Source organism: Macrotis lagotis, chromosome 7 (genome assembly GCF_037893015.1).
Source record: "Macrotis lagotis isolate mMagLag1 chromosome 7, bilby.v1.9.chrom.fasta, whole genome shotgun sequence".
NCBI classification, from domain to species: domain Eukaryota; kingdom Metazoa; phylum Chordata; class Mammalia; order Peramelemorphia; family Peramelidae; genus Macrotis; species Macrotis lagotis.
In genome coordinates this window covers 108,590,490-108,610,962 of record NC_133664.1, presented here as the reverse complement: position 1 = coordinate 108,610,962, position 20,473 = coordinate 108,590,490, and the positions used below count along the sequence as shown (strand labels likewise).

Sequence of the window (20,473 nt, the reverse complement as noted above, 5' to 3'; positions counted from 1 at the left end):
AGAATGAAGGGATATTTCTGCAGTAAGTACTAGGAATATAAAAACAATCCCTGTCCTCAAATAGAAGACATCCTAATAGGGGAAGAGAATGTGCAAATAATTCAGTAAACACAAGCTATGTGATCATCTCTCTTGAGAAGAGAGAAGTAGTCTGAGAAAAAAAGGCACAGTCGGGGAATCAGGATCCTCCTGCAAAAGGTGGCAAAAGGAGCCAAGGCTGGGAGGAGGAAAGCAGATAAAGCAGGAGAGGAAGGGGAGGGCACCCATCCCAAGCAGGAAGGACAGCTAGGGAAAAGGCAAAGAAAGGCAGAGGGAGCCCAGTGAAGTCTGAGAGCCCCAAGGAGGCCTGGGTCACCATGTTACAGATTGTAGAAAGAATGAAGACTGGAAAGGAAGGAAGGGGTTAGGTTGCAAAGAACTTTAAATGCTAAACAGAGGAATTTATATTTGATTCTGGAGCTAACGGAGAGGTACTGAAGCTCACCGAGCAGGAAGAGGATTTGGGGAGAAAAATGAATATTAAAATTGGGTGACTGAGAAGATGGTGATGTCCTCCATACTAATAGGAAAGTTCAAAAGAATCAAGGGTTGGGGGGGCAGGGATTCTGTTTTGGATAAATTGCTTGACTGAAGAATATCCTGTTTGAGGCAGCAGTTAATTTTTGATAGTTACACAGGAGAAAGACTAGGAGTTAGGTGTATAGATCTGAGAATAACAGGCATAGAGATAACTGCTATAGATGCTTTGGCTTACTATGCCCCTTAATCAACTCATTTCTTTTTTAAGATAAACAATGTTTATTGACTAAGGAAATGGAAAATTTTGCCTACCTATCAAACTTTAGTTTTTGACAGTGCATCATTATAGAGTGGTCTGAAGATTTACTCTTCAGCTCCTCTGCCATGCAAACCCTATTTGGGCAGAAAATGTCATGGACTCACAGAATCAGAGATCATTTGGCCCAACTCCAAGTGTACACAACCAATTATCTCCTCTACAACATATTCAATAAGTGGTCTCTCATATACATTTTTGTTTTGTTTTTGAAATACACATTTTTATTTGTTTTGCCAACAACATGCAAGAATAGCTTTCACCAATCAAATTTTTTTATAAGATTTTGAGTTTTATATTTTTCTTCTTCTCTTCCCCCATTTCCCAATAGAAAGCAATCTAATATAGGCTCTACATGTGTAATTATGCTAAATATACAGCCATATTAATCATATAATCAACTCATTTCTTAGAAGCTCATATGTCTACATATGGTATCAAAACAAGAGTTATCAACGACTTTTTAAACTATGACTGGGGATGGGGCAAAAGAGTTTAGAAAGAGAAATAGTCAAAATTAAGCCTGAGTGACTGGGAAAGTGGGGCTAAGAATGAGTGAAATGTGTATCCAGTAAGCAGTTACTATGTTCAAAGCTATGTTCTAGGGATTCAAACAGAAAAAGCAAGATAGTCACCCTTGTTCTCAAAAGCACATTTTAATAGGGGACATAATTTACAGAAAGGTTCAGTTACAGAGTGGGTAGAAAAAAATAAAATCAGAAAAAGCAGTATTCACTAGTTGTCAAAGACATCCTGGTGACAATATGAACTTAGGAGAAGTTGGGACTGTATAGATTTGGAAATCATCTGCACAGAAGTGATCCTTGAAATCACAGGATTGGCTAAAATTATCAAGAGGGGGGTAAAAGAAAGCTATAGACTAAAATTTGGAGCAGCTGAGTGGCATGGTGGATAGAGCACTAACTAGAGAGTTAGGAGGACCCAAGTTCAAATCTGACCTCAGACACTTAATACTTATCTGTGTGACCTTGGGCAAGTCACTTAACCCCAGTTACTCAAAAACCAACCAAAAGAAAAAAGAACAAAAAGATTAAGATTTGCAGGGCACCTTGAGGTAAGCATGAAGGAGAACATGGAAGATGATTTAGCTAGGCTGAAAAGTCAGTCACATAGGAAGAGAACCAAGAGAAAGTGAGAAAGAACTAAGAGAAAGTAGTCAGAGCAGTAACAAAAAATTCAAGGGGGAAAAGATGGTAGCGTCAACAGTATCAAACAATATCAAAAGGAAAGTCAAGAAGGATAAGAAAAAGGCAAAGGTCAAAATATGGTATTTTAGAAGATGAATGTTGACCCAAGAAAGTTTAATAGGATAGTATGACCTGCGGGTTGCCACGGGTTATGGCGTGTGTTAGTAATGAAGTAGAGGCAGTGAGTTCAGAGTACTTCTACAAGTCTGACATAGTAGGAGAATTAGCATCCTAGCTTAAGAGGCATTCAAGTCTAGGGAAGGTTGATTGGTTTAAAAAAAAATCAGAAGGAACAAAGCTAGACTAAAAATTTGAGATAAAGAAATGGAATGGATGATAGGACAAGGTCCTCTGAAAGAAAGAAGAGGATATTCTCTAGGGAGTATAATGGTTTACTTTGACAAGTAGAATGGTCAGCTTTAGTAACCTCATCCTTTGAAATTACAGGAAACAAATGAATTATTTTGCTGGAAACGTAAAATATAAGAATATAGTTAGTATCACATCATTTTCTATGTCTCCTGATTTGGCCTCTACTTAGCACTTGACATAGAAAAAAGTTGGAATTGAAAGGGTATTCAAAGGTTTACAAGGCTGACTGATATTTAGAGTTTTTACCAATATACCTGGATAAGGTAGGACTCAAGACTTCCAATCAAAACTGGGACTACTGCTCAATGAATTTCAGTAGTATGTTGGCTCAAAGATCCTTACCAACATTGCTTACCATATTCCACTGGCTTATGAGACTGATACAACTGTCTAATTTCATGGTTACTCCTATGGCAGTTGTTATGTTCCTGAAGAGAGCTTCTTTCAGCTGTGTAGCCTGTGCTTTCTACCTGTCTTGTTAAGCAGGTATTATAGTGCAATCCTGCCATAGACAGCATGCCCTGAATAGCTTCTTCCTCTGTGCTGGTCGAGGTAGGACATTCCCTAAAAAAGAACACAAAATAAAATCTTTATTTCTTCTTTGAAATTTCACTACACTTCAATATAATAAAACCCAATCCATTCTAGAAAGCCTACCTTTTACTTGGAATTTCACTTTTAGATGGTTTCTTGTTAGTCTGATACAGGTTCACCGTCACTTCAGATTCCTCCTTAAAATTTGAATATATTTTTTCTTTCTTTTCATCACCTGAGCTTTCTGACTCTTCCCTGGTAAAATCATTTTTCTACAATAATAAACAAGTTAATGAATCTAAATAAAATACATTAAATTTTATGAAATAATAGCTGAGAATTTTAAGATGCTGGGCAAGCAACTGAAAATGTTATGTATATAGGTCATATTTTTATTACTGTTGTGAAAAAAGACTGATAATTCAGAACTAGAAGGTAGATTTGAAAAGTTCCTAAGAATGCAATATCTGAAAACAGGGTTTAGATTTATGGACCACAGCTAACAATATAGAAAAGATGGGCTTTTGAGTAGGAATGGAGTGTGCCTAATAAAGGCCAAAAAACATACGTCTACTAATTTTACGGAGATGAACAAGAAGGACTTAACTTGAAAACAAAGATTATGGGGGAAAACTGTCTACATCTAAACTGCCAAGCCAGATGTAATAAAAAGTACCTTTTATGAATCCAAGATCACCAGAAATAAGAAAGAAGATCACCATGGCCTTAGACATCACCTTCCAATCACAACCTTCACAGTAGTAACTGTCTCTTTCCTCTATCACCTCTCTCATCGTACTATTTAAGTCTTGTTAGTTCAACTTCTACAATATCTCATTTCTAGTCTCTTTCCTCAACTCACACAAACTCTACTTTAGTACACTCAACTCTTACCTGACCTGCACAAAAGTTTTCTTTGAACTCCAATCCACCCTCTACACACTAGGTGTCAAACTTAGCCTGCAGCGTTCATAAGAACTAGAGTAAAACATAACTGGAAAATATTTACTAAAATAAATGAAAATATAATAAAACAAAGATAATGTTAAATTGTGACCTGCTTCTATTTGAGTGACACTACTGCTCCACATAGCTGCCAAATTCATACTACTAAAACATGTGATGTGATCACATCACTCTTCAACTTGAGAATCATCAAAGGTTCTTAAATTATTCTCAAATAAAACAGGTAATAGAAATTCAAGATAAATGAGGACAGGTAAGAGGAGTTTAATTCACTAAACCCAGATGAACTATATCCAGGAATGAAAAGAATAGGAATATATGATTGTCAAATAACAACTGGTGATCTTTAAGAAAGTGAAAAACATAAGAATAAATGCTACCTGGATTTTTAAAAAAATGAAAAAGGGTACTATATACTTGGCTGTCTAGTTTGCTTGAATCCTGAAGGTATCATTAAAAGAGAAAAGGAAGATTTCATCAAGAAATGGTCAAACCAGAACAACCCAATTTCCTTCAGGATAAGATGTACAATTAAACTGATGATTAGATCTAAAGATTATATTAGCAACACATCACCTACAAATGTTACTAGTAGAGAGACTCAGCAACTTGTCATTGTTGTGTGATATATAACATTTCTTTTTCTTTTTTTGGCAAGGCAAGTGGTGGTGGTGGGGGGAGTTAAGTGGCTTGTCCAAGGCCACACAACTAAGTAATTATTAAGTGTCTGAGGTCGAATTTGAACTCAGGTCCTTCTGACTCCAGGGCCGGTGCTCTATCCACTGCGCCACCTAGCTGCCCCTGATGTTTAACATTTCTATCAATCACCTGAACTAAAAAATAGCTGGAATGCTTTTAAGATTTGCAAAAGTCATGAAACTTAACACAATCAATAATAGAATTATCATTCAGATGGATATTAATAGACTAGAACATTGTGCTGATTCTAAGACGTTGAAATTTAGTAGGGCTATATGTAACACTCTACAATTTGGTGGTTATTAACTATATTAAATGAACTAACTGAACAAGTTACAGAGAGGAACATATTAAATTACAGCTCTTGTGAAAAAGATCTGGAGATATTAGTGCAATGAAAGATCAACATGGCAGTCAAAAAAGCTAATGTGATCATAGGATGATGGTATAGTCTCCAGAACACAAAACCTGAGTTTCATTATACTCTACCTTAGTTGGACCACATTTGGAATGCTGTATTCCATACAAGACATTGCATTTTAGGTAGGACACTGAAAAGCAAGGAAGGAAAGCAGAGAATAACCAAAGATGATGGAAGGACTAAAAACCATACCCTATGAGGACAGTTGAAGAAATTGGGGACATTTAGACTGAGAAAAAAAAAGGGGGGGGAGAATCAGGAGAGACAGAACAGGTGAAAAGTAGAAAAGGATTAGACTTATTCTGCTTGGACCAAAAGAAGAGAAACAGGAAAAAGTCCAGAAGTTGAAGAGGAACAGATCTTTGGTCTCAGTATAAAGAAAAACTCCCTTCCAATCCAAACTGATCAAAAGCAGAATGGGCTGACCCAGAAGAGAATACATTAGCACTTCTCTTCTCTTGTAGAAGACCACCCTTGTCAGGAATATTATAATAATGATGCTTAGTTCTGTTAGACTAGGTTAGATGACTTCTGAAGTCCCTTCCAGTGCTGAGATTATGTCACTTAATTTCAGCCCTGCCCAAATTATATGAGTTACTATGAGAAAAGTAATGTAATGGAAGCCTGACAATATTCTTTTTATAATCAAGGAAATCCTGAATAAGAAATTTTAAATAAAACAGTAGCCTAAAATATTAAACTATCATCTATAATTATTGCTACTATACTAAAAGCCAAAGATATATACAGTTTGGAAAGCATGATATTTATATACTCAAACCAAGATTAAAGGTGTCATTTTGTTTCCCTCCCCCAATATTTCAGATTTTACCTGAACAGTGCAATCAGGTCCAGATTCCTCTGAATCAGAAACATCAGAATACTGTGAAGATCCATTTCTAAGTTCTGATTTCACACTTTCAAAAAACACTGGAAGAAAAAAGGGAAGGAGAATCGGAGTCATTGGAACATTTCTTATTTTAATTTGCAAAGAAAATGTCAATGTTCAATACATCTCTTATGTATAAAGTTGCATCCTGGATGTAACAATCTGGCATGCCTGAATTTGAAAATACTCCTAACAAAAGACCTATACTATTAGAATAATGATATAGCCCAATGTAATAGAGAAGCAGATTTTCAAATTAGTTGCCCCGGAAGAAATTATGAAGCTAACAAAATGAAGAGAAACTTAGATCAACCTCTCTTATTTTTACAGATGAAGAAACTGAAGTCTTGCTAAGTTAAATAATGAGTTAGTTTGTAGTAGAAATTAAACAAAACCCAAATGCTTCTTGTTTTTAGCCAATGCTATAAAGAATCCTTTGGGGTGGCTAGGTGGCACAGTGGATAGAGCACCGGCCCTGGAGTCAGGAGTACCTGAGTTCAAATCCGACCTCAGACACTTAATAATTACCTAGTTGTGTGCCCTTGGGCAAGCCACTTACCTCAATGCCTTGCAAAAAAACTAAAACAAACAAACAAAAGAATCCTTTGTAGCAGGGACTTTGTTTTAATGGATATAGCTATCTTTCTTTTCACTGGTGGTTTTATTCAGGAAAGAGATATCAAAACTCTTTGGTATTTTTCTCTACCAAGCCTCTCAACCTATTCCTAATAATGGAAGGTTTGTCAAATATTCAAGGAAAAATTCTTTTGAATTATTAGTACATAGAATACACATTAGTATGTTCTAAGAAAGTCCTGATTTTAAAAGGAAAAAGGTTTTGTTTTTTTAAATAATTCTAGATTTTCATTTTGAATTATATGAATCTAATTTCTCATCAATCATATCATTCATCATTAGCTAATCAAAGATAAAAATCCCAGCCCAGTCCACAAATTCTAATTCAGAATGGATGGGACTAAATGATTTCCATTACTGGGAACACATGACCATGTTTCTAAATGGGCAGCTAGTTTGATACGTATCAGCAGTTTTTAAAAAGTGTCTATTACAAACATAAAAGGGGGGGGGGGGGGAGTACTGTTCAGATTTTTGGAGAGAAGTTCCTGGAGCAAGTAGTAGTTTGATGAGATCAATAAGAAATGCAGCTCTTCAGGATGACTGGATATGTGACCCAGCTGTGAAGCCAGGGAACCAGAGAACATGTATTGCCTTTCTCTTCATCCAAAGGAAGTAGTGTAATACAAAGACCATTGGACCAGAATTACAAGATCCCAGATTCTGTTTCTAATTAGCTTTGTGATCCTGATAGTGATTCCAGCTCTCTAGGCTGCATTAACTTGACTCCATTTTAACATCTCTAGATTCACTTTTCAATGTGGCTTTTGTCCTACCACTAAACAGAAATTATTTTATCCAAGGGTTTCTACTGTCTCCTTACTGTTAATTCAGTGATTTTTCTCAGGCTTTGTCCTTCTTGATATCTGAGCCACCTGATATTACTGATCAACAAGCCTCTTTTTCCCTCCTCTTTCCTGTCTGTGTCATAGTCCTCTTCCTACCTGTCTGATAGATCCTTCTCAGTCCTTACATCCTCTCTGCTATGCTGTTCTGTCTAGACTCACTCCATTCTTTCTTGGTGATGAGTTCAACTCCCATGAATTCAATTATCCTAAACTATAAAATGACTTCCAAATCTAGCTAGTTGGTCTATATTCCTTTCCTGGGTTATAATTCGACACCTAAACAATCTGTCAGATATCTTTGCCTCAATATCCCACAGAGATCTCAAACTCAACATGTACAAAACAGACTTCCCCTAATCTACACAATTTTCCTAACTTCTTTATAATGCATTCCAATATCCAATCATTTTCTAAGTCTTGTCAATTGTACTTCTTCAACTTCTATTTTCTTAAATCATCTTCTCTCCAGTAATTGGTTTCACCAAATTAAATTTCTTTCCTTTCCAATATGCACTCTACCTACCAAAGTCTTAACCACGTCATTTCCCTGTTCAAGAAGTTTCAGTAACTGCTTTTATGCTAAAATACAAACTCTTTCATGTACTCTAAGCTATAACTATAGCTTAGAACAATATATATTAATCTATTTGTTGTTCACTGAAAATGACATTCCATCTCCCATCTGCAATGCCTTTGTACAAGTCTTCCTCTCTGCCTGGAGTGCTCTTCTTCTCCACTTTGGAACTCCACAGTGGATAGACTGCTGGACGGAGAGTGAGGAAGATTTGAGTTCAAATCTGACCTCTGACACTTACTGTTTGACATTGGGCAAGTCACTGAAACTGTTTCTATCATTTCCTCGTGTATAAAGAGGGAATAATAACAGTACTTAATCTCTGAGGAGTGTTATAATTACCTAGCTGTGTGGCCTTCGGCAAGCCACTTTAACCCCATTGCCTTGCAAAAACCTAAAAACAAAACAAAACAAAAAAACCCATATACGTGCTACTACTATTATTACTATTATTATTCTCACAGTTAATATTCGTCCACAAAGTAACAATGAAATAAATTATTGAGAATCAACAAGATTGATAAACCTTAGTTTTCTCATCCATAAAATGAAGGGAATAGATTCCATGATTTCTAATGCTTTAAATTCTCCAAAATTCTAAGCTCTAAAATTCTAATATTTTTCTACTGTCATTTTTTTCTACCTCAAAGAATTCCCAAGCCACTTTTTCAGTTTGCCACAAGTTAGAAAGTATGTATCTTTGTAGTGTTTAATATTAAAACTAAATAAAGGGGACGGAGCCATCTGTGGCAGAAGAGCCTCTCCAAAATATTTCAAAAACCTTAAAATTATGACTCTAAATAAATTTTCAAGACACAGAAACCACAGCAAGATCCAGTGACGCAATTCTGCAGTCCAAAGTGACCCGGAAAATAGTGGAAAAACTGTGTTCTATGGTGTTGGAGGGGCAACCTCTCCAGAGTGAAGGAACTTCAGCCTCCTGGGAACAACCCCAGTGCCTGGCAGCACTGGCTCCCAGAAGCAGTTTCCTGACCTGCACCCCAGGGAGTACCAAGTACAACTACCAAGATCAGCAGGGAGACCTCTGCCAGAGCAAGTACAAAGGCCAGGCCCTCAGTGCAGCCATGGCACTCAGCGCGGCTCAGACTCTCCTCTCTGGCACTCAGCGCGGCTCAGGCTCTCCGCTCTGGCACTCAGCGCGGCTCAGGCTCTCCGCTCTGGCACTCAGCGCGGCTCAGGCTCTCCGCTCTGGCACTCAGCGAGGCTCAGGCTCTCCGCTCTGGCACTCAGCGAGGCTCAGGCTCTCCGCTCTGGCACTCAGCGAGGCTCAGGCTCTCCGCTCTGGCACTCAGCGCGGCTCAGGCTCTCCGCTCTGGCACTCAGCGCGGCTCAGGCTCTCCGCTCTGGCACTCAGCGCGGCTCAGGCTCTCCTCTCTGGCACTCAGCGCGGCTCAGGCTCTCCTCTCTGGCACTCAGCGCGGCTCAGGCTCTCCGCTCTGGCACTCAGCGAGGCTCAGGCTCTCCGCTCTGGCACTCAGCGAGGCTCAGGCTCTCCGCTCTGGCACTCAGCGCGGCTCAGGCTCTCCGCTCTGGCACTCAGCGCGGCTCAGGCTCTCCGCTCTGGCACTCAGCGCGGCTCAGGCTCTCCGCTCTGGCACTCAGCGCGGCTCAGGCTCTCCGCTCTGGCACTCAGCGCGGCTCAGGCTCTCCTCTCTGGCACTCAGCGCGGCTCAGGCTCTCCTCTCTGGCACTCAGCGCGGCTCAGGCTCTCCGCTCTGGCACTCAGCGCGGCTCAGGCTCTCCGCTCTGGCACTCAGCGAGGCTCAGGCTCTCCGCTCTGGCACTCAGCGCGGCTCAGGCTCTCCGCTCTGGCACTCAGCGCGGCTCAGGCTCTCCGCTCTGGCACTCAGCGCGGCTCAGGCTCTCCGCTCTGGCACTCAGCGCGGCTCAGGCTCTCCGCTCTGGCACTCAGCGCGGCTCAGGCTCTCCGCTCTGGCACTCAGCGCGGCTCAGGCTCTCCGCTCTGGCACTCAGCGCGGCTCAGGCTCTCCTCTCTGGCACTCAGCGCGGCTCAGGCTCTCCGCTCTGGCACTCAGCGCGGCTCAGGCTCTCCGCTCTGGCACTCAGCGAGGCTCAGGCTCTCCGCTCTGGCACTCAGCGCGGCTCAGGCTCTCCGCTCTGGCACTCAGCGCGGCTCAGGCTCTCCGCTCTGGCACTCAGCGCGGCTCAGGCTCTCCGCTCTGGCACTCAGCGCAGCCCAGATCCAGGAAACGGAAGCAGGCCCACATAGTCACCCAGCAGGAGCCTCCTGGCAGCTGCGCCCTAAATGCTCGACCCACTGAAGGTAAGGGAATGGAGGGAGACTGTTGAGGTCTGTCCTCTGTCCCTGGAACAGGATTCTGGAGTTTTGAACACATTCAGACCCTGGCCGCAGTCTAGGGCCCCCCATAAAGCAGGGATACCCCACCACCACCACCACAGTCCTGTGCGCAGAGGGCTAGCTTGTGGTCATTTACAGACCAAGAGAGCAGTCTGAGTCTCACACACTGAGGTCCTTGAGGGGGTGTCCCAATAAAACTCAGAAGCTCAGGAAGCACCCCAAAACCAGGCACAGACTGGGGAAATGAGTAAACAGAAAAAAAAAAGAAACCTGACCATAGATAATTACTTTGGTGCCACGGAGGACCAAAACACTCAATCTGAAGATGAGAAAAGTCCAAGCTTCTTCCTCTAAATACTCCAAGAAATATAGAAGTTGGGCTCAGGCTTTGACAGAGCTCAAAAAAGCTTTTGAAAATCAAATGAGGGAGATAGAAGAAAAATTGGGAAAAGAAATGAGAAAGATGCAGGAAAAACATGAAAATGAAGTCAGCAGCTTAGTCAGGGAGATCCAAAAAAATGCTGAAGAAAATATGTTAAAAACCAGCATAGGTCAAATGGATAAAACAGTTCAAAAAGTTATCAAGGAGAAGAATGCTTTAAAAAGGAGAATTGAGGGGTGGCTAGGTGGCGCAGTGGATAAAGCACTGGCCCTGGAGTCAGGGATACCTGGGTTCAAATCCAGTCTCAGACATTTAATAATGACCTAGCTGTGTGGCCTTGGGCAAGCCACTTAACCCCATTTGTCTTGCAAAAAACCTAAAAAAAAACAAAAACAAAAACAGAATTGGCCAGATGGAAAAGGAGAAAATCAGAAAGCTCTCTGAGGAAAACAAATCCTTCAAATATAGAATGCAGCTGAAGGAAGCTGATGACTGAGAGAAATCAAGACACAACAGTTCAACACCAAAAGAATGAAAAATTAAGAAGAAAATGTGAAACATCTCGTTGAAAAAAAACAACTGATCTGGAAAACAGATTCAGAAAAGAATATTTTAAAATTATTGGGATACCTGAAAGTCATGATCAGGAAAGGAGACTTGACCTCATTTTTAAAGAATCCCTACAGGAAAATTGCCCTGATATCCTAGAAGCAGAGGGTAAAATAGAAATTGAGAGAATCCACTGATCTAACCTGGAAAGAGATCCAAAAAAAAAAAACACCAACCCATATACCTTGGCGGGGGGGGGCGGGGGGGGGGCGGCGGAGCCAAGATGGATACAGGAAAGGATCCTCTCTTAGGTGCTCTCTCTCTGATATTTCCAAATTTATAAAATAAGGACTCTAACTGAATTTTTGAGAAAAAGAAACCACAGAGGGATCCAGTGAGGCAATTCTCCAGTCCAAGGTAACCTGTAAAAGAACCAAAAAAGCTCCACTCCATGGGGTTGGAGGGGTGGCCACCAGAGTGAAGAAACTTCAGCCTCCAGGAGGCAGCCCCAAGGCGCTGGGAGCCGCGGCTCACAGCAGTGGGGGAGTCTCCTGACCTACACCCCCCGGAGCACCAGGCACAACTTGGAAGATCAGAGGGGGTACCTCTGCCAGAGCAAGCGTGAAGCCCAGCTCTCAGGGCACTCAGCAAGCAGCATGGCCTGGCAGCCCAGATCCAGGAAACAGAAGCAGGTGGAGCCGGTAAGCAGGAGCCCCCAGGCAGGAGTGCTGAGCCTGGGTAGGGGAATGGGAGACTGCTGAGCTCTGTCCTGTCCCTGGAACAGGACTCTGGGGCTCTGAACACATTCAGATCCTGATCCATAGAACAGCAGCCCCCCCCCCCACCTCAGCCCCGTGGCAGAGGGGGGCGCTTATGGTCATTCACAGACCAGGAGGGAGGACAGAGCCTCACACACTGAGACCCTTGTGTGGGGGGGGGGGTCCCCAAAAATACTCAAAAGCTCAGGAAGCACCCCACAACCAGGCACAGGCTAGAGAAATGAGTAAACAGAGAAAATAAGAGGAACACCATTGAGAAATACTTTGTCTATGATCCCAAGGATCAAAATACTCAATCTGAAGATGAGGAAGTCCAAGCTCCTGCATCTAAAGACTCCAAGAAAAATAAAAATTAGGCTCAGGCTATGACAGAGCTCAAAAAAGACTTTGAAAATCAAGTGAGGGAGATAGAAGAAAAATTGGGAAAAGAAATGAGATGAAAAAGAAGTCAGCAGCTTAGTCAGAGAGATCCAAAAAAATGCTGAATAAAATAGCATGTTAAAAACCAGCTTAGGCCAAATGGATAAAACAGTTCAAAAAGTTATTGAGGAGAATACTTTAAAAAGCAGAATTGGCCAGCTGGAAAAAAGAGATAAGAAAGTTCTCTGAAGAAAAAAAATCCTTCAGATGTTGAATGGAACTGAGGGAAGCTGCTGATTTTACAAGAAATCAAGACATAATACTTCAAAACCAAAAGAATGAAAAATTAGAAGAAAATGTGAAACATATCTCATTGAAAAAACAACTGATATGGAAAACAGATTTAGGAAAGATACATTAAAAATTACTAGAATACCTGAAAGTCATGATCAGGAAAAGAGCCTTGACATCATTTTCAAAGAATTACTACAGGAAAATTGCCCTGATATCCTAGAAGCAGAGAGCAAAATAGAAACTGAAAAAATCCACCGATCTCCCTGAGAAAGAGATCCAAAAAAAACAAAAAAAAACCCAGGAATATTATAGCCAAGTTCCAGAACTCCCAAGTCAAAGAGAAAATATTACAAGCAGCCAGAAGGACACAATTCAAGTATCATGGAGCTGTAGTCAGGATCACACAGGACTTAGCAGCAACTACACAAAAGCTCGGAGGGCTTGGAATATAATATTCTGGAAGGCAAAAGAGCTTAGAATGCAACCAAGAATCAACTACTCAGCAAAACTGAATGTCCTCTTCTAGGGAAAAAGATGGACTTTTAATGAACCAGGGCAATTTCAAATGTTCCTGTTGGAATGGCCACAGCTGAACAGAAGGTTTGATCTTCAAATACAGGACTCACGTGAAGCACAGAGATCGGAGGAGAAGGGGAAAATATGAGGGACTTAATGATGATGAACTACATGTATTACTGCATAGAAAAATGATACTAATAATACTCATATGAACCTTCTCATTTAATAGAGCAGGTAGAAGGAGCTTTTATAGATGAAGCACAGGAGAGAGCTGAATTTGAAGATATAGGGTAAAAATGGAGTCAATGGCTAAAAGGGAAATGTAATGGGAGAAAGAAAAAGGAGAGGGGGAATAGGCCAAGATATTTCATATAAGATTTTTTTTTTATTACAATGAGCAATGATATGGAAGGGGGGAAGGCAAGGGGGAAATGAGGAAACCTTCACTCTCATCAGAGGTGGCTAGGAGAGGAAACAGCATATATATTCACTGGGGTATAGACATCTGGAGTAAGGAGAGAAGGGGGACAGGGGAAGGGGGTGGGATGTGAGTGATGAAGGAGAGGATGGACCATGAGGGTAGAGTGGTTGGATATAACACATTTTCTTTTTTTCACTTTTTGCAAGGTGCTGGGATTGAGTGGCCTGCCTGGGACCACGGGGCTGAGTGGTTGCTGGGTCTCGGTTGAGATGTGGGCTTGGAGCCTCCTGGCCCCAGGACTGGTGCTCTGTCCACTGCGCCACTTGGCTGCCCCACAACACATTTTTGAAGAGGGACAGAGTGAAAGGAGAGAGAAAATATAATAAATGAAAGTGGGGAGGAATGGATGGAGGGAATTACAATCATCAACAGCAACTGTGGAAAAATATGGAAGTAACTTCTATGATGGACTTATGATAAAGAGAGTGATTCACCTGAGACAGAGCTGATGGTATCAGAACACAAACATATTTTTTTCTCTTTCTTTTACTTTATTTCTCATGAGGTTTCATATTTTTGTGGGGGAGGGAGGATTATGTTTACTCTTAAACAAGACTATTTTAGTAATGTGTAAATAAAAAATAAGTAAAATCTTTCTTGGAAAGAAGAAAAACTAAACAAAGACTGCTCTGAGCTGGAGAAGAAAATATATAACATCTATTCTAAGTTTCCATGACAGTTACAAGAGTTCTCAGTTTTGCTTTCTTTGGAAATGTGCTATCAGAAGTATTATGTTACACTGCTGAAATAATAAATTAGCAATGCATATGAATGCCACAACACATTATCTTTGGAAACTTTTTTTTAAATTCAAAGTGTTAATTCATGACTTAGTCAAATAAATTTGCTAAATTTTAGTTTTATTTTTATTTACTTCTTTACTTCTATGAGCTCATTTATTTTCATATTTCCTAAGATGGTAGAGACTGTAATAAACCCATGTCACTTTAGCCTGTACAACACCATTCACTGCTTTTGCAGTGTGACTCCTTTGCTATTCATACATGTCTCAAAAAACATCTTTTATAAATGTACTTTACCGATTCATTCTTTATTGGTCTTTAGATTTCCCCCATGTACAACTCTACTGTTCTTTGATCTGCAATTTTGGCAACTTTAAATTCTTTGGAGGCTTCTAGTATTCACTAGAAGAATATTTAAAATAAAATGAGCCACTGTTTCAGAGACAAAAAAGATATTATTTAAAAAGACAAATTTCCCCATATGCAATTAAGTCAACTTTACTCTTCTGATTTAATTTTCATTGTCTAGATACAGTGTTTGCACAAAATATAAATACATGAAGGACAAATATATGGATCAAGCCTATCAGAGTATGGGAAATATTCTTCACTGACTTGATTTACCCACTGAATAGGTAGGTCAAATTCTTTTGAGTGATTTAATACATCATTGAGAATGCACTAAAATGTTCTGAGGTTTAATATAATTGGTACAATATAATATGGATATACAATACATAATACAACACATAATATGGAAATCTGGAGATCTTTTCCATCTATTGAGAATTTCTTTTCAATTTAGATTCTGTACACATCTCTTTGAAAATGGAAGAAACAGGAGCGGCTAGGTGTAGCAATGGATAGAACACCAGCCCTGGAGTCAGGAGTACCTGAGTTCAAATCCAGCCTCAGACACTTAATAATTACCTAGCTGTGTGGCCTTGGGCAAGCCACTTAACCCCATTGTCTTGCAAAAACTTTAAAAAAAATGGAAGAAGCACCTCTGTTGAATAGGTGTCATCTTTCTTTTAATGACTTGCTTAAAATTATTCAAAAGCAAACATTAAAAAAAAATTAATATAATGAAAACCTCAGAAACATTGCAAAGCCTGTCAATGGCATCACCAGCACCGAGCCGAACTGGACTTCTCTTTATTTATCACACATGGCACTTAACTATTCCCTCCTCACCTCCACCTCCCGGAACATGTAATTCAAGCCTGACTTTCTACAGAAAGCCTTTCCTCACCATCCAACTTCTAGTGTCTTTCCTCCCTAACTACTTTATATTTACTCTGCATTTATTCACATACTTGTTTCCCCAATTATACATAAGCTCTTCAAGATTTGAGTTATTTTACTCTTCATATTTGGACCCCCAATGCCTAGCATGCAGATAGCAGGAGCTACATGCTTGTTGATCCAGTGCTTGATATACTTTGCCTGTAGGTGGCAGAAGATCTGGATATGTGCAGACTACTGGTCCCTGAACAGAAGAACTTAAGTGAACAAGTTACATTATGCTAATGAACGCAAAATGCTAAGCAGCCAGTTTTCAGTTTTGATCTTAAACAGTGCATGCTTTGAGATTCCAATACTAGAGAAAGACAACAAAAGAAAGGGCAGGATTATACTAATTTGACTACATACTCCCAAAATATTGAAAGAATTGACCATATTTCATTAACTTATAAAAGGAGAAATATCTCCCCAAAGCACTGTTACACCCGGATGGTCTCATTATCTTTAGAAAGAACTTGGAAGAACATGGGGAAAAAAACTAAATAAAAATATTAGAACAAATGGAATATGATGATCTGACATTATAAAGAGAAAAGAGTCAAGTCTGCAAAGCCTTGGTCAAGTAAATGGGATATGTTGTGTTTCATTAAGAAGTGAGCACTAATTCAAAAAATCACTTATCAGCTGATATTCTTACCCAAAAAACAGCCTTCAAGAACTCAAGGATTTTCTTAGATTTAGTGGAGGCTGGTGGAAATTTTTGAAGATCATGCTATCACTTTTAAGTCAATCTTCTCCCTCATGGGGCATATATGATTAAGGAAACTCAACCTGGAATGAATCCTTTAATACATCTTGAGACTACTTATAGACTTGGTCAGCTCCTTACCTATGTACCCAAGCTGCCTCGAAAGTTTAGGAGGAGTTTTGACCAAAAGACTAATTGTTCACAAGAAACACATTGCATTTGTCATTGATTTAGTAAGTGTGAAATTTGTTGTTCCAAACAAAACTGAAGTTCTGGATCACCCCTTAAAAGTTCCTAAACTACATGTATGAAGCCTAATTTCAAATAAAAGCAATCTGTAATTAAACAGGAAAAGTGATTCAAGGGTTAAAGTAGTAAAAGACTAGGGACATTTTCCTGATCTATCACAGCAGAGACACACAAAGACAGTACCTGTTGGCTCCACAAATTCTGCAAATATAAATGCACCTAAATTCAGAAAAGCCCCAGAAAGACAGGGTGTATCCCTAAAACAACCCAGAACAATCAAATAGATAAGAAGGGAATAAGCATTTAAATATAGCCTACTAAAGTACCAGGTACTGTGCTAAGGGTTTTTACAAATTTTATTTTTATAAATATTACAAAATTTATAACGTGGGTAAGAACAAAATAAGCCATCATCCAGATGAACAAAATCACAAAAAAAATCTTAGACTGATGAGATTAGCATTGCCACTTATAGTTAAGAATAAAGAGGCAGTATGGGTGGCTAGGTGGAGCAATGGATAGAGCACCGGCCTTGAAATCAGGAGTACCTGGGTTCAAATCTGACCTCAGACACTTAATAATTACCTGGCTGTATGGCCTTGGGCAAGCCATTTAACCCCATTGCCTTGAAAAAAAATCTTAAAAAAAAAAGAATAAAGAGGCAGTCAGTCCTTAGAGTAACAAGAAAGTCTGGTCGTTTTCAGAGCTAGGAGTGATTGGCAGCCTATATATATCCGGATGAATATAGGTGCTTCTACAGAATCTCCCAATTCTGACATGCTGTCCTTTCACTGCTACTGAGGATCTCCATGACTTTGCTTTCCTATCCAATTTAAATACTACATGTGAAAAGAGCAATGCATATTGTATAAATAATAATAATTTTGTCTTGTTTTGGAATTTGTAGGCAAAATAAACACAAAATCATAGGATCATAAATTTAAAGCCAGAAGGGATCTTAGAATATGAATCCAACTCCCTAATTTTATGTATGAGCAAACAGGCCCAAAGAAATTCAGTGACTTGCTAAGGGTCACAAACATCCAAAATACTTGGATTTGAAACTAAATTCTAATGATTTTTAGGTCAGTCCCTTTTTTGGCCCCATGCTACCTCCTCTAAGTTTTCATCTGTGAATGTTCTGACAACTTAAAGGTACCATCAAAGACAAACTCATTTCAATATTATGAGCAAATTCTTTGAGTATTTCTTTGTTGGTATTGCTGCTTTGCAATTTCTTCTGGAAAACTGTTTAGAAATAACTACATATGAATGAGAATTCTTTAAATATATTTTAGAGAGTCCACAACAAATGTAATAATGCTTACCATTCCAAAGGATTTCTTAATTTGATAGCAGCTTATTTTAGAGATTTTAAACTATGAAATAAGAAGAGAACTAATATAAAATAATTAAATGAAAATGAACTTACTATTAAGTGGTTTTTGAGGTTCTATATTCCCTTGTCCTTCTGAAATTTGTTCTATCTTTAGGCTCTTTGCCTTTTTTGACTTCTCCACATAATCTTCATTCTCACTGTCTGCTGTATATAAATTTCGATCTGTGAAGGGTTGTCTTTCATCTCTGCATTTGAAAGAAAAAAAGTCAATACAGGAAAATTTTTAGGTAAAGCATTATTTGTTTCCAACCCATCTCTCCATCACTATCTGAAGTTAATTAAGGAAATAGTTAATTTATTTATCCACAATAGTAATGGAGATTATATAAATAAAGAAAATCCATAGGTAGGTAATATGTTTCACTGGAATGTATAACTATAACATAAGAAAAATGGCAAAAATTATTTAATTTCTAGATGTTTATTTTATAGACAACTATGCCAAATATATGTATTCTGTAAAATAAAATATACAATCATCCCCTTTGCATACTTAATTATTCTTCCATTTGTCAGCAGTAATCGGAGGTCATTATCTTTTGTTCTCCATTCTGGTACTGTAGAAGATGGCTGGAGGTGCTTGTTGAATCTTCCATTCAATTTAGAGCTCAAGATGTCCTGAAGGTATAAAAAATGTATTAAGTTATCTTTTTTTTTAAGGTTTTTGCAAGGCAAACAGGGTTAAGTGGCTTGCCCAAGGCCACACAGCCAAGTAATTATTAAGTGTCTGAGACCAGATTTGAACCCAGGTACTCCTGACAGGTCATCTTTTCTATACTCTTCTCAACCTAAGCTTATTCACAGCTCTTCTGGCCAAGTCAATGTGAACAACTTGCCTATTTTACAACAGGCATTTCTACAACAACCTATAACTTACCACCATCCACATTTAACTCAAGAGTTAAGAATCAAGATTACAAAGTATGTAAAGAGTTATTGAGAGATCCAAATTATACAGTATTTTGCAAAGGAAATTAGCAGTGTCTGGCACATAGCTAGTTTGTCATAAATGCTTATTTCCCTTCCCATTCTCTTCATAAAAATGAGGGAGCATATTTAACAGAGGAAAATATATATTTTGGACTAAAAAAGAAAAAATATATTTTCACTAGTTAGGAATTTTAATATTATATAATCAGTCTGTCTTTGATTGCTAATATTTACATATAGTATTCAGCACTAGTTCTTCTTTCCAGATTTTTTTTTTTTAGATTTTTCAAGGCAATGGGTTAAGTGGCTTGCCCAAGGCCACACAGGTAGGTAATTATTAAGTGTCTGAGACCGCATTTGAACTCAGGTACTCCTGGCTCCAAGGCTGGTGGCTTTATCTACTGCGCCACCTAGCCGCCACCCCTTTCCAGATTTTAAATTACAGAAAACACATTCTATGGATCCATCAACACTACTCCTTTCGTGCCTAAGTAATAAAGGTACATTCTTCAAGATAAAGCTTACACCAGTCTGTAAGTGATAAAATTCTATCATTATAATAAATGATCCCTGGTTTGCAAAAATAAAACATTATAAAACTGGAATTGCTTGACTACCAAGGTTTCTTACAAAGAGCATTTTATTTCTTATTCCCACCTTCAAGAAACATCATACTTGCCTCTTCCCATGGGCACATCTCTAGTCTTTTGAGCACCTCTCTTGTGTGGAGTTCTAAGATGTCCAGGTTAGAAGGAGTCCTAACATTATGATCTCGAAGTTTTCTCATTTTTCGTCTGGAATGGTATGGGGAGGATGCTTCGTTTGAAGATCGTGATACTGGACATGTAGGAAGTATTCCCTGAGATTTGACTGGTTTACTATTCTCCTCCTTCAAAAATTGAGAATAATTCAGAAAACTTTTTAAAACATAGGAAGATCATATTTTCCATTCCTTAAAAAGCTATAGAAGTATATTATGAAAACAAAACCAATTCAGTTTTAAAATCCTTCAAAAGGTCTGAATCAAGGGACACAAGCTTTGCAAAGAATATCTGCAAAAATGTGCACCTCAATGGCTAACTAGAGAAAAGAATTTTTGTATGAAATATATTTGAAAAAAAAAAGAAATACATTTGATAGGTGTTTGATGTCCAAACACAACCCTACATCGACACTCCTTTCCCCCGCAATACTCCACACATACCACCCCCCCACACCAACTAAAATGCATAAGACCAAAATTCATTCTTCAATAGATAACTGGTCAAACGATATGAACTAACACTTACCCAAAGAATTCCAAATTATTATTAACCATATTGAAAGAATGCCACAAATAAGAAAGCAATAAGAAGAAAGCAAATCAAAACTACACACACACATACACACACATATATATGTAAATATATCTTTGCATATTATCAAAAAAAAAGACAAGAGATGGGAATAATTGCTAGAGGGAGTGTGAAAAG

General features: G+C 38.9%; 1 protein-coding gene across 1 annotated transcript in view; it reads right to left on the bottom strand.

Moving 5' to 3' along the window:
• Positions 1-20,473, bottom strand: part of KDM7A (lysine demethylase 7A) — a 115,644-nt gene that overhangs the window by 12,558 nt on the left and 82,613 nt on the right. The window contains exons 12-17 of the mRNA XM_074193560.1: positions 19,681-19,890; positions 18,565-18,689; positions 18,105-18,256; positions 5,868-5,965; positions 3,073-3,221; positions 2,771-2,979 (exon numbers count right to left, since the gene is read on the bottom strand). Of these exons, the coding sequence (XP_074049661.1) occupies positions 2,771-2,979; positions 3,073-3,221; positions 5,868-5,965; positions 18,105-18,256; positions 18,565-18,689; positions 19,681-19,890 (943 nt within the window). The remainder of the gene's footprint in view (positions 1-2,770; positions 2,980-3,072; positions 3,222-5,867; positions 5,966-18,104; positions 18,257-18,564; positions 18,690-19,680; positions 19,891-20,473) is intronic.